The sequence below is a fragment of the Syzygium oleosum genome, unplaced genomic scaffold (genome assembly GCF_021117445.2).
Source record: "Syzygium oleosum isolate NSW1041296 unplaced genomic scaffold, Sole_v2.1 Sole_v2.17, whole genome shotgun sequence".
Lineage (NCBI taxonomy): Eukaryota > Viridiplantae > Streptophyta > Magnoliopsida > Myrtales > Myrtaceae > Syzygium > Syzygium oleosum.
The window spans coordinates 6,276,503-6,294,837 of record NW_026607501.1 but is presented as its reverse complement, the minus strand read 5'-3'; the positions used below and the strand labels follow the sequence as shown (position 1 = coordinate 6,294,837).

General features: G+C 41.1%; 1 protein-coding gene and 1 pseudogene across 1 annotated transcript; one reads left to right on the top strand and one right to left on the bottom strand.

The window, feature by feature from the left end:
• Positions 1 to 777: 777 nt before the first annotated feature.
• LOC115664498 (uncharacterized) lies at positions 778 to 5,782 on the bottom strand (annotated as a pseudogene).
• A 1,067-nt stretch (positions 5,783 to 6,849) lies between these two features.
• Positions 6,850 to 8,107, top strand: LOC130140307 (uncharacterized). Its single transcript, XM_056319388.1, has one exon. It carries the CDS (start codon positions 7,555 to 7,557, stop codon positions 7,921 to 7,923), a length of 369 nt encoding a protein of 122 aa, XP_056175363.1. The 5' UTR covers positions 6,850 to 7,554; the 3' UTR covers positions 7,924 to 8,107.
• The last annotated feature ends 10,228 nt before the right edge of the window (positions 8,108 to 18,335 follow it).

Genomic DNA, 18,335 nt, shown 5'->3' with positions numbered 1-18,335 from the left:
CCCTAGATCGTAGTCATGCTTCTCGCCAGAGAAACCAGTTCTCCAGAATCCTGATGCACACAGACTTTGTTTTGTGGCTTTTGTTTTGTTTGGAGCTCCTCGGTGATTATCTTGCAGGCAAGCTTTTTAGTTCTATATATATTTCAATAAGTGACATTATTGATAAGATTCGGTGCTAATTCTTAAGCACTTTCTAATCCGTCAGTGCTGTAGATACGAGCGACTAAGGAAACACTACAAAAATATTAAGTTTTAGCGACGAAAAAAATTCGTCGCTAATAAGGCGTCGCAAAATTTAGCGACGAAAAATTTCAATTTTCATTGCTAATTATTCGTGGCAAAATTCGTCGCTAATTTGCCACGAAATTATCCGTCGCAAAATTCGTTGCTAATTTGCTATGAATTCTATTCGTGGCAAAATTCGTCGCTAATTATTCGTTGCAAAATTCGTCGCTAATTTGCGACGAACATCTTTTTTTTGACCGGTAATTTGCAACGAACTTATTTGTGGAAAAATTTATCGCTAATTTAGCGACGAAAAATTTTGACTTTTGCGACGAACCTTGTTCCGGAACGAATTTACGACGAATTTTTATTAATTCTTTAGCGACTAACTCTGCGTCAAATATTGTTTAGAGACGAAATTAGCAACGAAATTTTATTTTTGCAACGAACTTTTATAATTTGTGATCGTATGATAAAATCATTTCTTTTATTTTTTGATTTTAACTCTAATTAACAGCAAAATTAATTTCTAGAATTTATATTTAACATTGATTAAGCACTTAATAACATCAAAATATTATAATAATATGAAAATGAATACATTCATCAACATTTTCCACAAGAATGGCTCTTCGCGCCTAGTTTATCCAACATCAGAAATCTCTACATAGCTCTGGTCCGCTCTAATTCATCGCTATGAACTTGCCCAAAATTGGAAAGTACAGAAAGAAAGAGAAGTCAAAGGAGCATGCCAGGATGAGATCGAAAAGTCGAATGGACAATCCTCACAGAAACCTCGGTGGCATCAAGATCGCGTCACTCATTCCATGTCACCACCCGTCCCCTCAAAGGTCCCATACTCGTAATCCTCGTCAAGATTCTCCATTGTTTTTCAAGATTATCCATTGTTTTTCCAAAGACAAAGGATTTCGTTCCCATTGTCGTGAAAGGCATGAGGCCGAAAGCTCGAGCGGTTTTGATCTCCCTTGCAACCTTCCTCTGCACCTTGGCGCTGATGCGAGTCTACAAAAAAAAAAGGGTTTGTGCTTTTGGTAGATTGTTTTCATTGTGGGCGAGAGCAGTAGGGCAAAGATATAACTAGACACAAACCTTACCTGGCCTAAATTATGCTTCTTTGTCTCTGAAAGCTCAACCAGATCTTCCGTAGCAAGTTGTTCCACCTTTGAATGGCATAGAGGCATAGAAAAACATATATCCTAATTAAAACAGACAAAACCGAATGGTCAGGCATTATTCCAGAAAAAAGGAAGTTCAAGAAAAGGGACTAATTTGGTCAATGTGACAACTGCAACTAATTGATCCATATCCTTCGCAATGATAGCTTGACCAATATGATAGATAAGACCTCCAACAATAGAAATTCTTTCTTTTCTTTATCGGAAATAAAAGGTCATCAGACGGAAACTAAATCACAGCCAACAAGTACAGATCATGATCATGTCCAAATGGGCAATAAATGTAATCTTATACTGATCTCAGGATCACTTATACAACTTGGCTAATGAGCAACTTGCAATCGAGCCAGATATTTCGATAACAAGATATGTATGCATCAGCAATATCTTTATTGAATGCTAACAACAGGACAATGATGCCTCACGGGAATAAACTTCTGTTGTATAAAATAGGCTAAACAAAATAGTCTTGACAAATCCCATATATGGTTCCTGCTAGCTGAGCAAGCCCTGAAGGTGATCCCAAACTAGAGATTCAATCAAGTGACAGTACTTAGGAAATTTTGACAGAACGGAATAAACACTATTAACGAGTAAAAGGTGCATGCAGCAACAGAAGCTAACACCAATTGCTGTGACTTACATGCTCTAAATAATGACCGCAGACCTCTTGTCGACCGGGACACGTAAGCACTGCAAGTCGTTTTGCTTCTTCCAGAGCCACCATCAGCAGTAAACATTACCACAAATTGAGAAGTGCACACTAATTCCCATGAATAAAATAGCATATTAGGGCAACAAATCAACAGACAGGATGATTATATAATGACCAGAAAGAACTAATTGATATAGTTCTTGGCGAGAAATGGCCTTCTAACAAAGTCCTGTTATTCACATGGCATAATTACTGCTTTACCTTTAGAATTGACTCTTTATTAAGTCATGAGAGATCCATTGTGTAAGATATTCAGCAGCATCCAGAGTCATGGATACTCTAGACATTGCAGAAAGTTATAGGCACCGTAAGGGCACAAATACCTCTTCCAATTTTTAAATATTTGAAATGTTATTATTAATACAAAACACGCTCTTCATGAGTACCAGCAAATTAATAAATACTAGCTTGCGTTTGTCATCACAAAGAGCTCTTTCAGATGCCATTGATTTGGCCTACATTAAGCCTATAAATTTTCAGGTCATTAGCTGTACAACTTCCTAAACTCGAGATACTTACATATACAGAAGCCATTAGTCCAAGATTGAAACGAAAAAATCAGAAAGAAGCATGGAAAGTACTTGCTTATACGAACGAAGAAGTAGCAAAGCTTTGCATTGCTTAACTAATAGCAGCACTACGTCATACACATTCGTGGAAAATGACTTCGACATATATTCCAACAGAAGATAATGAGATAGTCGACAAAGTATCTGAGCATCTCAAGGAGGAGAAAATTACCGTAAAATACGCTACATAAGTTCTTCCGGAATAAGTAGTAAAGACTGCGAAATGACTCTTCCCATGACAATTGTCGCTTCTTTAAGAAGTCCATCTCCACTAAACAAAAAGGAGAGGATTAGTGACAAGTTCAGGGGGACACCCTCCATATCTTATATTTCATTTGACAAACCTTTCTCTGCAGCTGGTGAGGTCAGCACTGACATAAGAGAAAGTGGAAGAGTGGACTGAGGATATATCCATGAATTCAAAGCCGTAGAGCAAAAGCCCGTGGAAGCAATGTGGGTTCTTGAACAATGGCTAGTTCTTTGACCCTCAGGGCAAGCACAAAGAGATGTATGATTGGGAACACTGTTGTAACTACCATTTGTAATTAACCTGTAAATCCTGGAAATAATGAAGGAAAAAAAGTTAATTGGACAACAAGAAAGCATACACCAAACCCTGAGCAATATAAAAGAACTAGATGAGTAAACGAACACCATGCTTGAGCATGGTGTGTGAAAATTAATAACCTTGCCACAACTTGTGCTATTAATCAAAGTTGTCAATTTGCATGCAGATTGTAGAATAGTGTGCCACCCATTTATATGTTTTAAGAAAGCAAATATTTTGATGTTCTTAGATGAGAGCAGACATTTCCAATAAACAAAATGATTCAGGAACCAATTGGCAAGTAGAAAACTCAGCTAAATTTCTCAAATCAAGAGATGCTCCCCATTTCATACGATATCTTCAGTGCAAGCAGCACCAGGTTTTGGTGTAAGTATATTTTTTTCCCATGTTTTTAATGCCGTTTAGAATTACATAAGAAGTCATCATGCACAGGCAGTGGAAAAATCTTCAAACCCTAATACAAGATTTAAAATAATTTTCATAATGACCCTATCGAGTAACGACCAAAATTGAAATATTTCCAGATTAGGAACGAAATGCCCCAGGAGTCTCCAAGCAGTTGTAAGCCCTCACAACACTATTAACTGCAAAAGACATTAGCTATTTACTGAAGAAGATGCTGCAATCCGCATGACGGTCTTCAAAGTGAAATCCAGTGGAGCCTTTTGGCCAACTACGTTGTATTGAGAGCAGCCCGAGTAAGTCGAGGTAGAAGTAAAATTTTCAGAACAACCATCAAATAAATGAGAAGATGGTTCTTGAGCAGCCAATCCTTTTAGAGCTTTATCCTACAAAGATAGTGGTGATATTACTGAAGGATATACCAACGGCTCAAGGGAAAGCAGATGAGAGTAATTACCATATCGATATTCGCCAAGCCAGATAGTTTTTCGGAACTAGACGATATCTCGGCAACTGTACGGAATCTACTCTGGTTACACCTCTCAAGTGTTGACTGAGTTTGTACTCCATGATTTTCAGCAACTTTAGAAGAGAAAATAGAATCCTCGGAACTGCAGGTATATGAGGAACGAAACATACAAGAAGGTGCTGACTTCATCAATAATCATTAAGCAACATAAAGAGAGTATTGGGCATCTCATCAATACCATTAAAGATGCTGTTTGCTTCTTGTAGCCATGTTCGAAAGCACAGCAAGATTCTTCATTGCATGACTCTGCTCCACTGTACTGGTTTCCTGCTTAAGAGCACATAACCAAGGAAATAACTTTTTATCTTGCTAGCACGCCAACGATAGACAATAACTCCCCCCCGAAGCTCGAGCTCTCGAAATTAAGACAGATGAGTGACATAAAGCAGAATCTAGAACATCTATTAATTATACCGGAAAATGCCCTTACCTTCACATTCTCCTTCGGCGATGACATTTTAAACCTTCACTTTTTGGCAGGGTATACTTTATTAACTCGCGTATCAATGTATCTTGGTAGTTTAAACACTTCTGATTTCTTAAGACCATCATTCGTGCCGGCATTGTCAGTGGAAGAAAAAGAAAACACTCCCCAATGACTGATCTCGTGCTTATAGAATGAAAACTCAAATACGATCAGCGAAACACTTACTTCAGAGTCTCAAGTAAAGGGGCAGCAGATTCATCTACAAGCTCAACAACATTGACGCGCTTCAGTTGCTCTCCCTGCATAGGACATCAATCCAGTCGAGCCACATTAATTATATATCGCGGCCGTCGATTTTCTTTAGTTTTTTTCAACAACCAAATTGAAGGCACGAGTAAAGCAAAGCAAAGAGTAATTGGGATCGGCGTGCCAACTTAAAAAGCTAGTGACTTTTTGGAGCCTCAAATCAAAAGTCAACATGCTCAAGCAGAGCGAGTCACATCTTAAGCTATGCTGCAGTCCATAGAAATACATCATCGAAAGCAAAGCGGTCCAGAGAACCAGCTAAGCATCATCTCGTCACCGCAGCCACAAAAAAAGGAAAAAAACACAAACACTTGGCAAACGAATCGCCACAAATCTCTAGAGGATTACTTTCAGCTCCGACGGAGTCTTTCTTCTCAGCTTCGCGCCAATCTTCGAAGCTCCTCCTCCGCCTCCGCCGCCGCCGCCGCCGGGACGGAACTTATCCGGAGGAAACGAGCCCGGCCCAGCCACCGTCGCCATGCTCGCCCCGGCCGCTCCCCACGGTCTCGACCGCGCCTCCAACGAATCGCGCTGCAAGCATCTCGCATCAAAAATCCCGGGAAAATGAGGGACGGGACGAAGCGGAACAGCGAGAACGGGAGCGAACGAGCGAGAGAGAGAGAGAGAGAGAGAGAGAGAGAGAGAGAGAGAGCGCCATACCTTCGCCAGAATCACCTCATTTCCGGGAAGATGACGATCGGCGGCGAGCCCTAGCCCGATTCGATCGAGGGACCGAGCTGCGCTCCGGCTTTCGACGCGCTCGAGAGATTGATCGAGGTGGAACCGCGAGGACGGACCGCAAACGAAGAGAGAGAGAGAGAGAAGCAAAAGCAAAAAGTGGAGAGAAAGAAAGAGAAAGTTGGAGCCTTGGGAGGCTTTTTGGTTTTGAACACATTTCGATTTTCCCTCCATATGCCTAGAGTATATTAAGCCACGGATTTAGTCACGAAAATAAATATAGTAAAACAAATGCCAAGAGTAGTTATTTTCGTGACTAATTAGCCACGGAAAACTTTTCGTGATAAATTCCATCGTAAGTTAGCCACGGAGAAATTTTCGTGGCAAATTCCGTCGCTAATTTGCCACAAAAAATTTTTCGTCACAAATTCCGTCGCAAATTAGCGACGAATTTTTTTTTTTTTGTTTCAAATTAGCGACGAGTTTTTTTTCCGTCGCAAATTAGCCACGGATTTAGCTATGGAAATAAATATCGTAGGGAAAATGCCAAGAGTAGTTATTTTAGCTATGGATTTAGCCACGGAAATAAATATAATAGGGAAAATGCCTATAATAGTTATTTCCGTGAGCCACGAAAATAAATATTATAGGGAAAATGCTAAAAGTAGTTATTTCCGTGACTAAATCGGTGGCTAATTAGTCACAGATTTAGCCACGGAAATAAATATAGTAGGGAAAATGCCAAGAGTAGTTATTTCCGTAGCTAATTAGCCACGGAAAATTTTTCGCGACAAATTCCGTCGTAAATTAGCCATGGAGAAGTTTTCGTCGCAAATTAGCTATGGAAAATTTTTCGTGGCAAATTCCACGAAAAAATTTTTGTGTCAAATTTCGTCGCAAATTAGCCACGGAAAATTTTCCATCGCTTCTTTCGTCGTAAATTAGCGATGAATAATTTTTCGTCGCAAATTTTCCGTGACTAAATCTTTTTTTTTTTTTTGTAGTGAAAGTATTTTGGATTTTGCAATCGTGACGATGAAGCAAGTTGTGCAGTGAATTTCTGACTCTGGTGGTAGTACTTGCGCCGCGGTAAGTTCTTCGTGACGCGACGCGAAGCGTACGCGCAAATGCCTTTCTTTTTCTTTCTTTCTTCCTCCCCTTTCTATTTGCGCGTGCTCTGCCGACATTGACTAGTCAAACTAAGCCTGGTAGTCAGGTCAGAGTCAATGCGGCCTTTCCCATTCAGCCGACGTCCTCGTTCGTTTTAAAAGAGGGGAAGCCATTCCGGGCATTTCACCGGAGAATCACTGATCGACCAGGCAATCAAGCAGCTCAACAGCCATTTCGAGAAGGAGGGAACACAAAAAGAGCTCCCCCCCGTTGCCACTTCCAAGCGACAGCTCAGGTGTGGAGTTTTAGTTGACCTACTCCCAAACAGGGGCGTGCCATTGAAGAGAGTTTGAGCCGCGAGCGATGGCCGGAGACGAGGGAAAGAAGGTGAACGGGGACGAGGGGAGGTCGGAGCAAATCGAGGGAGAGCTCGTCCAACAAATCAGGAGGAGCGATGGCTTGGTACATGATCACGCTTTATGTTGTGTACCCATTTCACCAAGCACGATTGTCAACTGCTCACCTCTTTCTCTCTTGTTTTTCCCGTTTAATTGCACGTGAATTCTTGAAGGTGAACAAGACAATTACCCCAGTTCTTTTGGCATTTTGCTCCCCTCTTGATAGAAGCTCTTCGCTGCAATGTTAATGAAGGAAAAACCAGCTTTTGGCAACTTAGACAGCAGATTTTAATTGCCATTATGCAGTCAATTGTAATGAGAAACATTGTCGTGACCCTTCTCTCTGCATCTACATTGTCATTGGAGCGCTGGGAAAAAAATATATTCAAATCATTATGCGTTTCCCTTGTCCTGTGTAGGTAAAGCATTCCATGCCGTTCGTCAACCCTTGCGAAGTCCCGCGCGTGTGGGGCACCACGTCGTACAACCTGGCCTCCGAGGAAGAGACGGCAGCGGCTTATGTGTACAAGATGGACAAGACGTGGCTGACGGCAGATCAGGTGAGGGTGGAGATCCGGTGGGGCTATGCCTTGTGGGTGATCGGCCATGGAGACGAGCCCGTCGAGGTGGAGTTGCCGAGGAACAGTGAGATGATGGTGAGAGAGGCCACGGCTTCTATGAGCCCGGGTGGCGTGCTCACCATCGTGATTCCGAAGAGGCAGCGGCCTCGGAAGTGGTACGAGTTCACGGACTTGGTGTTTTCATGGTTCGAAACGGTTCATGTTGGGATCTCCAGTTAAATTGGCTTTAGCAAAGTGTCTTAGCATTGCGAGTATTCGAACTATTCCTCATTATGCCTCATGGTACCCGAACTTCGCTTTTCTGAAATAAGTACTGCCTTAGAATCGATTTAACATGATATTGCTAGCATTAATGTGAGATTTTGTCGGACCACTTCCATTTGTTTTAAAAGTTTAAGCCGTTAAATGAATGCATTATTTTTTATATTGAAATATTCTAACAATTAGCAATGTTGGCTGATGTGGATGATTGTGCTACTATATCATCGCTTGTAAACTTTGGACGCCAACTTTTTTTTTTAAACGATGTCTAAGTTTATAAATATTGCTCTACAGAATTTATTTATCATAAGAGATTTTTACAAGCGAGCCATATTCATCAATCAATATCAGTTAGAAAAAATCATGACCTGTAGAGTTTCGTGTAAAAATTTAATATTTGGAAACATCCATTGCGTGAATCTCCGAAGCCTACATCTACATCGGATGTTGATGAACCCCACTTAAAACAAATAAAAAAATGACTTGACCTTTTGTTTTATGCGAGTGTATACACACACTTGTACACATGCGCACAGATAAAAATATGACTCGACTTAGATGATTTTATAGGGAAATTTGTCCAAAAAGCCCTAAACATGTTATACGAATGCCAATTCAGTCATAAATCTTTTGATAACTTATCAATTCAGTCTTAAAACTTTTAATGATTTGCCAATTTAGTCATCAATAATTAGTAATGACCTTATACCTAAAAATATATTCTTTATAATTCCATATGGCATTCGCTAGAGAAGGTGTTGCAAAGGGACATGGATAATAAGCCTGCCTGAGGGTGGCAAGCAATCTCGGCAAGGTCAATCGTTAAAAAACTGAAGTCAAACAATCAAAGTGAATGTCATCCAAGGGTCATGACGAAAGCAATTCCGGCAATTCCATCTGTATGAGAAGAGGGGGCATTGCATCGGTGAATCACAGCTTCACAACACCGGTGTTACAGTAAGAAAAGAGAAAATTCAAGTCGTCATGCAGTTCTTGGCTCCTCCCTCAGGCCAACGAGGCGGGATCCGGAACAAGATCAACGATGCCCGGAACAAAATCGACAATGCCCGGAACAAAGTCAAGGAAACGGCCTTCTATTTCGTTGCCCCTCTCGAATTCCTCGCCACCCAGCCTGTGCGGGGCACCACGGCGTTCGACCAGGTCACCGAGGAGGAGACGGTGGTGGCGTTCATGTACAAGATGGACAGACCTTGGCTGCAGGCGGATGAGTTGAGGGTGGAGATCCGGCAGGGCAATGCCTTGTGGGTGATCGGCCAAAGAGACGAGACCATCAAGGTAAAGTTGCGGAGGAACCATAAGATGAGGTTGAGCAAGGCCACGGCTTCTATGAGCGCCGACGGCGTGCTCACCGTTGCGATTCCCAAGAGGCACGGGCCTCAGAAGTGGTACGAGTATAAGGACTTGGCATTTAATAAGTTTAAAACAGTCCGTGTTGGGATTTCTTGGTCTTAACGAAGTGTCATAACACTGCAAGTGCTCGAACTATCGATGTGATGAACCCTTATCATTAGCCTCTCAGCTTGTTGATCAACACGGTTGACAATTTGATCTTTTGTCTCTTTTACCACACTACTTGAGTGCAGATTCATCTGAGCAGTGTGTTCAGCTTATTTAACACTCACTACAAAAAAATACCGGATTTGCGACGGATTTTGCGACGGAAAAAATTCCGTCGCTAATCGGTCGTCACAAAATTTTGCGACGGAAAATTCACAAGAAAAAGAATTCGTCGCAAATTTGCGACGGCACATAGTCCGTCGCAAAATTCGTCGCAAATATTCCGTCGCAAATTTCGTCGCAAAATTTGCGACGAACGTTTGTCCGTCGCAAAATTCGTCGCAAAAATCCGTCGCAATTTCGTCGCAAAATTTGCGACGAACGTTTGTCCGTCGCAAAATTCGTCGCAAAAAATCCGTCGCAAATTTCGTCGCAAAATTTGCGACAAACGTTTGTCCGTCACAAAATTCGTCGCAAAATTTGCGACGAACGCTTGTCCGTCGCAAAATTCGTCGCAAAAATCCGTCGCAATTTCGTCGCAAAATTCGTCGCAAAATTTGCGACGGACGTTTGTCCGTCGCAAAATTCGTCGCAATTTTCGTCGTAAAATTTGTCGCGAATTTCGTTAGAAAATTCGTCGCGAATTTCGTCGCAAATTAGTGACAAACTTTAATGATAGCAAAATTCGGCTTAAAATATTCGTCGCTATTTTTATATCATTTCGGCCATAAATTCTTATCCATATCAATCAAAGGAGACAATGATATATAATTGAAACAGAAAAACGAACAAACCATAAATTCTGACAAACCAGCCACAATGACATATAATTGAAACAAATAACAGAAGGAAAGTTGTAGAGTCTTACATGATACTATTTGATATCCAATCTTACAATACAGTCAAAACATGAACTAAGAGACGGGACAACCATAGAAGACGCAAAAAAATCATACAGAAGAAGACGCGGCTTTGGTACGATGGCAGGACACCAAAAGTAGTCACTTTTGTCGAGACTTGAGGAAATGTCGATACATAAATCAGTCCAGAATATAAAAAAAACGTTTATGCATGGATGTGGAACTAGGTGTAAAATAACAAAATGGTTAACAAAAATACGTTTCGGGACGAACATAAATGTTCTTACATATGAATATGAGTGAAATTATGAAAAATCAAGATTATGAAGCAAGCTTACCCCCGATTTTGAGAATTTTAACTAGAAAGACCGGAGAAAATCTTCATCATCATCATCATCATCAGCAGCATTCTCGGCATCAATGTGTTGGTCATCATTGTACCCATCACCTACTGGATTGGCTGGAGGTACAGGAGGATCGCCATAGCGATTGATGTTAAGGTGTTGCATAACGACTCTCATTTGTTCTTCCAAGTTATGTATTTGTTCATCCTTCTTAACAAGTAAATTATTGAGACGATGCACTTCTTGGGTCAAATTCTCGTCTGGTCGTGACCTCCTTCGACCAGTCCCAGTGGATGATGAACTTCCAGGACCATTCGGCATGAACATCCTTGATAATGATCCCATCCCAAATATTTTTCCTTTTTTCGCCCCACCCGTTGCCTCCATCCATAATGCCATATTATCAACTGGCGGCCGGGACTCAGGACAATCATCACTACCACTAGCACTACTCATTAAAAGTTCATCATATTTTTCCTACATTAACAATATAGATGAAAATAAAATCACTATATATATCTACCAAAAATATTGAAAGCATTCACGGTTTTCATTATAGTTTACACATAAGCCAAAGTATAACCTTACATACCTTAACAGCTTTTGCTCGATCGCCAGTCCATGTCTTATCTTTCTTTTGAAATGTGCATTCAAATGTTGCTGCAAATGTCGGTTCCGTCCCTAATTCATGTGCCTACAAAATGTAAACATGAGTAATTGAATTAAATTAACTAATAACTCATTTAACAGACTTACCATTCGTTTGCGATGCTCCGCAATGTTGATAGCGCCCCCAGCATATGTGGCTGACCCATCACTAGAACTAGAAGATCGATTCTTCTTATTCCGCTCACAGAGTTGCCGACTATGTTCAGATGCCCAAAATGTGTTAATTGCCTCGCAATTGTCAGCTGTAAAGAAAGACGGCTTCGCTTGCTTGCTCTTCGCTCTATTCATGACATTTCGCATAAAATCACTTATTTTCTTATCGAAAATTCTTCTCACTTCATTGTCTTCCGATTCCTCCCACTTGAACTTCCGCTGCAATGAATAAAAACACAAATTAAAAATTATTATGATGATTACATATCCATAACCATGCACCAGACAAATATAGACAGATTTTGTAAAGTTCATGTCAGGGAAAATATCTGGTCCTTTAGGTATCGAAAACTATAGAGTTGTTCTGGTCCCTTTACATCATTCTTGACCATCAATATACTACACCATACTTAATTGGTGAGAAAATAAAATATGTAAAACTTACCTTGAACTCATTCCACCACATTTCTTTCACTTCTTGTGGAACATTTCTGTAAGTAATATACTCTCCCATCCAAAAGTTTCTTACTATTTTGTTCAATTCCCTCACAAAGACGAGCATCCGTGAATCGCATTTATATGAATATTGTGCAACATGGACAATTCAATTGACATCAATATCTAAAGCCCTAAATATTACATATACTAAAATAAAAATGAAGTACTTACGAATCTCCAAATGGGCATATGAAGAATCGGTTATCTTCTTGACCTATGTTTCTGTCAATATTCGATTGTTCCGCCGAATAATGGGGTGGAACGGAAGGAGAGGGAGCTAAAGGAGATTGAACTGGAGAACGTTCAGTTCGCATGTGGCCAAGTCCCGTAACATGTTGTTGAGTGTTGGAGGAAGGGCCAACGTGTCCATATTGTGACAGACCATACTGTGGTTGAGGGTTAGATGCCGGGACAGGGGAAGAGGAAAGGGCCGGGGACGAGGACGAGGAAGAGCCTTGTCTTCTAGGCATGTGACCTCCATGTTTAAACTGACAAGTATGAAGGTTATGCGAATGTGTACATAACTATTGACACGTATTACGAACACATAATGATGTACATGACGAAGCTTACCATTTTGATGGAAAGACTGAGAAAATGTTTCCTTGAAATGAGCCAATGTCGAGTGTTTATGACGTGCAATTTCCTACAAACAAATATACTATGAATCCCATTCATTTTGATATGAAACATCAATGTATGAGCACGATTTGGGTGGCTACAGGTATTAAACATCACTATATGAATCGCATTCATTTTGATTAAATTTTTTTTTACAACGTACAAAAATTTAAATTTCACTGAAAGTGGGTGGCCACAGGTATTCTGAGTCATTCTGTACAGTTTTGTAAGAAAAAAATTATTATTATTGCAAAAAAAAATTCTGGGCCCTAAAAAAAATTTCACTAACAGTTAGTGGCCACCGATATTCTACGACATTTTGTAAAGTTTTGAAATTTTAAAATTATAAGCATTTTTAAATTATTATTTTTTAATATAAATTTTTTTCGTGAAATAAAAAAATTTGTCCATACTAAAATTGGGTGGCCACAGGTAGTCTAATCTATTAGGTAAAGTTTCCAAAATTTTTGTCCTTATTTATTTTAATAGTTTTTAGGGCACGTTAAAAAAATTAAATATAACTAAAAGTGGGTCGCCACAGGTATTATAAGCCATTCCGTGAAGTTTTGAAAATTTTTAAATTCTAATTTTTTTTGGGCCATCTAAAGAAATTTACATTTCGCTGCAAGTTGATGGCCAAATGTTTTCTAGGCAATTCTGTGCAGTATTGAAATTTTATATTTTTTTAATTTTTTTTTCACCCAAAAAAAATAAAAGTTTCCCTCACAATGGGTGACCACATTTATGTTAAGCCATTTTATAATGTTACGGAAATTTTTAAGTTTTTAATATATTTTTCCCCGGAACGTTAAAAAATCTAAATTTCATTGAAAATGGGTTGTCACTATTAATTTTTGCCATTTTGTGATATTCTGAAATTTTTGTTTTTTAAAAAGTTTAAAAAACTTTTACGGTCAAATTTCATATTTGTTGCCAACATATACCATTGTTTTAATTTTCCGTAATTTTCCTTGATTTTTTATAGAATTATTCAATTTTCAAGCATTTTCTGTGAAAACGCTTAATCAATCAACTTATCGTCATTTAACGCTTAATCATCCACATAATAGACAAATTAACCAGTCGACCATTGATCAAAGCCACATGCAATCCTGAAATCGACCAGTAATTTAGCTAACGAAAAGTGACCCTAAATAATCCTTAAACAAGTCCGACTAATTACCTAATTATACTAACTAGCGTTTAGAGAGTTGCTTACTTGGTTCAAGGACAATAAAAATCGGCCGATAGAACAGTGGCGGTCCCGGCGCAAGCGTGAGCTCAAATGGTGACTAGTCGGCCAGGTGCTCGGCCACGACCGGGAGAACGACGGCGGAGCTCGGCGGCGACGGCGTCAGGGGCGGCGACGGTGTCGGCGGCGGCAACGGCGTGGGGGGCGGCGACGGGCCGACCGGCCACAGCCTCGGCCGGCGATCGGAGGCGGGTGGCGAGGCTGGTCGGCGGCGGCACGGCGGCGCGAGCGCGGCGGTGCGATGTGCGACGACGGCGGCGTCGCGGCGGTTGGCCGGCTCTGGCGGGCGGGCGACGGCGGTGAGGCTAAGCGGCGAGGCTGGGCGGCGACGGCGGCCGGTAGTGCGGGACGCGACCGGCGGGGGGGCGGGCGACGAGGCGGAGCTAAGGGCGACCGGCGGGGCGGGCGACGGGCCGGCGGGGTGGCGGCGAGGCGGGGTAGGCGACGAGGCGGGGGCGAGGGCGCGACGAGGCGGGGCGGTCGGCGAGGCGGGGGCGGGCGCGACGGGGCGGGGGCGAGCGACGGGCGGGGGCCGCGGGGCGGGCGGGGGGCGACCGGGGACGGGCGGGGGCCGCGGGCGGGCCGGGGGCGACCGGGGGACGGGCGGGGCTGCGGGTCGACCGGCGACGGGCGGGGGGCTCTGCGGGCCGACCGGCTACGGCTGGGCGGCGACGGCGACGGCTGCGACGGCGACGGGCGGGGGGAATACGCAGATCTGGCGGGGGCCGGCGTCGGGAAGGGGTAATAACATGTAAATTTGCGAAGGACTTGCTCGGTCCGTCGCAAATTTGCCACCGACAAAAATTCGCGACGGAAAAATTAATCCGTCGCAAATTTGTGACGGATTAATTTTTCCGTCGCAAATTTGAACGGTAACAATTCCCTCCTAAATTTTGCGACGGACCGTGGTTGTTCGTCGCAAATTTGCGACGGAATGATTTTTCCGTCGCAAATTTAAACGGCAAATTTTGGACGACAAATTTGCGACGGACTCAGCCGTCGGTCGCAAATGTTGCGACGGAAATCATAGTCCGTCGCAAAATTTGCAACGGAAATCTTAGTCCGTCGCAAATTTACAATGGATTTTTTTACGCCGAAAATTTTGAGCGGTAAAAATCTCATCGCAAAATCAACTTTCCGTCGCAAATTTGCAACGGACTTTCTATATCGGTCGCAAATTTTGCGATCGACAAAAAATTTCCAGCAGAAATAAAAATTCGTCGCAAATTTGCGACATAAAAAAAATTCCGTTGCAAATTTACGACGGATTAAATTATCCGTATACAATTTCGAACGGTACAAATTCTCTCGCAAAATTTGCGACGGATAGCTTGAGTCTGGCGCAAATATGCACATACTACATGAACGTTGTAAATTTGTGAATTTTTTTTTTCAGTAAAAAATTTAGCATCTCATTTATTTGGGTCCTAAATTTGCTACATCTTTTTTTCAATCCAAAATTTAGGCATCTCAAATGTTGCAATAGAAATTAGAATATCGGAAATGTTAGGGCACGTTAATAATGTTAGACTTGTCGGCATTTAGGGACAAAATTTCGGACGATCAATTAAAATAAAAAGAATAATCGACAATAACAATAATAACAAGAACAATAATGATAACAACCAAAATAGCACCTGTAACATTAATAATTATACATCTGTAGTGTTTTGTGACAAAAATTTTAATCTTCGTCATCGTCTTCGTCATCTGTCTGAAAATCAGATTCTGAACATTCTTGTACATTTAACTCGCAAATTTCAGTTGGCTCCACATCTATCATTGCTCCATACGGATCTCGTAAAGTTGGTATGTTATATTCCTCAATTTCAACCGTGTTAGACACTTCCTCCTGTTGGTAGGCTCTATCCGTCCAGTGTTCCTCGATTTTCCTCCGTGCTTTGATTTTACATACAGCCCACCAATCAGCTTTGTCACGTTTCAAACTAGGATATGATGCATAACATACTTGAATTGCTTGTTGTGCCAAGACAAATGGTTCATACTTCATATACCTTTTCTTGTGATTTATTTCAACCAAATTGAATTTCGTATGCACCTTCATTCCTTTGATGGGGTCAAACCACATGCACTTAAATAACACAACCCGCATCTTTAATGGTCCAGGGTACTCTATTTCTATGATTTCATCCAACAAGCCATAAAAATCATCTTTCGAACTGTCACCATTGGATGACCGAACAGACACACCACTATTCATTGTGGATTTTCCCATTCCATATTCTTGAGTATGAAAATTATATCCATTTATGAAATATGCTGGTCAACTTCGAACTCTTAACTGTGGACCCCATGACAGATAATGTAGCAATCCTTGCCCTCCAATTTCATCATAATTACTGTGAACCTAAGGTTATACATGCAAAGTTAATAATATATATTTAACTAAATGATGTATATAATTTTAATAACGTGGTTTTGATCCATAGGCAACTTACATATGTCTTGAATCATGCTGCAAATTGTTCATCGCACAAACGGTCAAACTCATTTGGTTGTAGTCCAAACATTGAAGTTTGGAAAATCCTAATATTAAAAACCATATCATTATTAGCAAATATTTGACACGCAAAACATATATTTACAAATTTACACTTACTTGAAGTATGGCTCGACTTCTGGACAGTTCAGTAAAATATAAGTATGGGCTGCATGAAGTTCTTCGCCTGATAAGTAACGAAACTGACATCCGCCGCTTGGTCGACCCAGATAATTGAAAATAGAGAATGCTGTGCAATTGGGATCAATGGGGCCCTCATCATTTCTGCCTGCTCTCCGCCTCTTGCATTGAACGTGCGGCTCAAAATAGTATGATGCAAATGTCGTCACTTCTTCCACAATATATGCATTACAAATTGAAGCTTCAACATGTGCCTTATTCTTCACTTTTTTCTTCAAATGATATAAGAATCTAGTTGAAATAGAAAGAAGCTTATCGGGACATATTATATGATAAACTCATTTGAACTGTATTTTAAAGAAAACATTACCTCTCAAATGGATACATCCATCGAAATTGGACGGGACCTGCAACTTTGGCCTCATAAGGCAAGTGAACTAAGAGATGCTCCATCGAATCAAAAAACGCTGGAGAAAATATCCTTTCTAAGTTGCAAAGAATAATTGGAATATCTCTCTCTAGTTTTTCCATGTGCGATGCTTTTAACACTGTCGAGCAAATATCATGGAGGAAATTGCTTAATTCTGTAATGGCGCCCCATACAAAGTTCGGTAAAACTTCCTTCAAAGCTATTGGAATTAGTCTTTCCATAAGGATGTGACAATCATGACTCTTCAAACCTGTCAACTTGCATTCCTTCAAATCAACACATCTCCCGAGGTTCGAAGCATATCCATCAGGAAACCGCACAGATTTCAACCATTGACAAACAACTCACCTCTGCTCCTTATCCAATGTATAAACTGCTTTCGGTTTTGGTCCCCTGCTGCTTGCATCCACAGCTAGTATTGGCCGATCGCAAATATCTCTCATATCTTTTCTTGCGTTCAAGTTGTCTTTTGTTTTTCCGGCGACATCCATCACAGTATTTATGACATTGTCGAAAACATTCTTTTCTATGTGCATGACGTCAAGATTATGATGAATAAGATGGGCCTTCCAATATGGTAGATCCCAAAATATACTGCGTTTTGTCCACTTATGTGTACTTCCGTACTCAAAAGTCGTGCCGTGCGGGTTTTCAACAACAGTTGGAAAGTCCTGCACACGCTCCCAAATTTGATTGCCCGGTCAACCTCAATGGTGGACGCGTTCTTTCAGATCCTATTCTTGCTTGAACTCTTTCTTATTCCTTCGAAAGGATGACTTGGCGGTAAAAATTGTCTGTGACAGTCAAAATAGCTAGGCTTCTTTCCATGTTTTAATCTAAATGACTTTGTCCTCTCCAAACATATCGGACATCCTAAGATCCCAGCTGTACTCCATCCAGATAACATTCCGTAAGCTGGAAAGTCATTTATCGTCCAAAGAAGGGCAGCCTTCATAACAAATGTTTGATCGGTAGAAACGTCATACGTAGGGACACCTTCAACCCATAGCCGTTGTAACTCCTCAATCAATGGTTGCATATAAACATCTATCAACTTTTTCGGATTTTGCGGCCCTGTCACGATCAATGTCAAAAACATATAAGGTGTCTTCATGCACATACCAGGTGGAAGATTGTACGGCGTTAAGATAACTGGCCAGCATGAATAACTTTTTCTTGTTCTTCCAAATGGAGCAAATCCATCGGCACAGAGACCTAGCCTGATGTTCCGAGGCTCCATTGCAAACTCAGGGTATGTTCTATCAAAATGTTGCCATGCCTCTCGCATCGAAGGATGACACATTAGACCCTCTTCGTTTCATGATTTGCATGCCAAGTCATGTGTTCAAGATGGCTTTAGACGCATAAAGCCTTTGCAATCGGG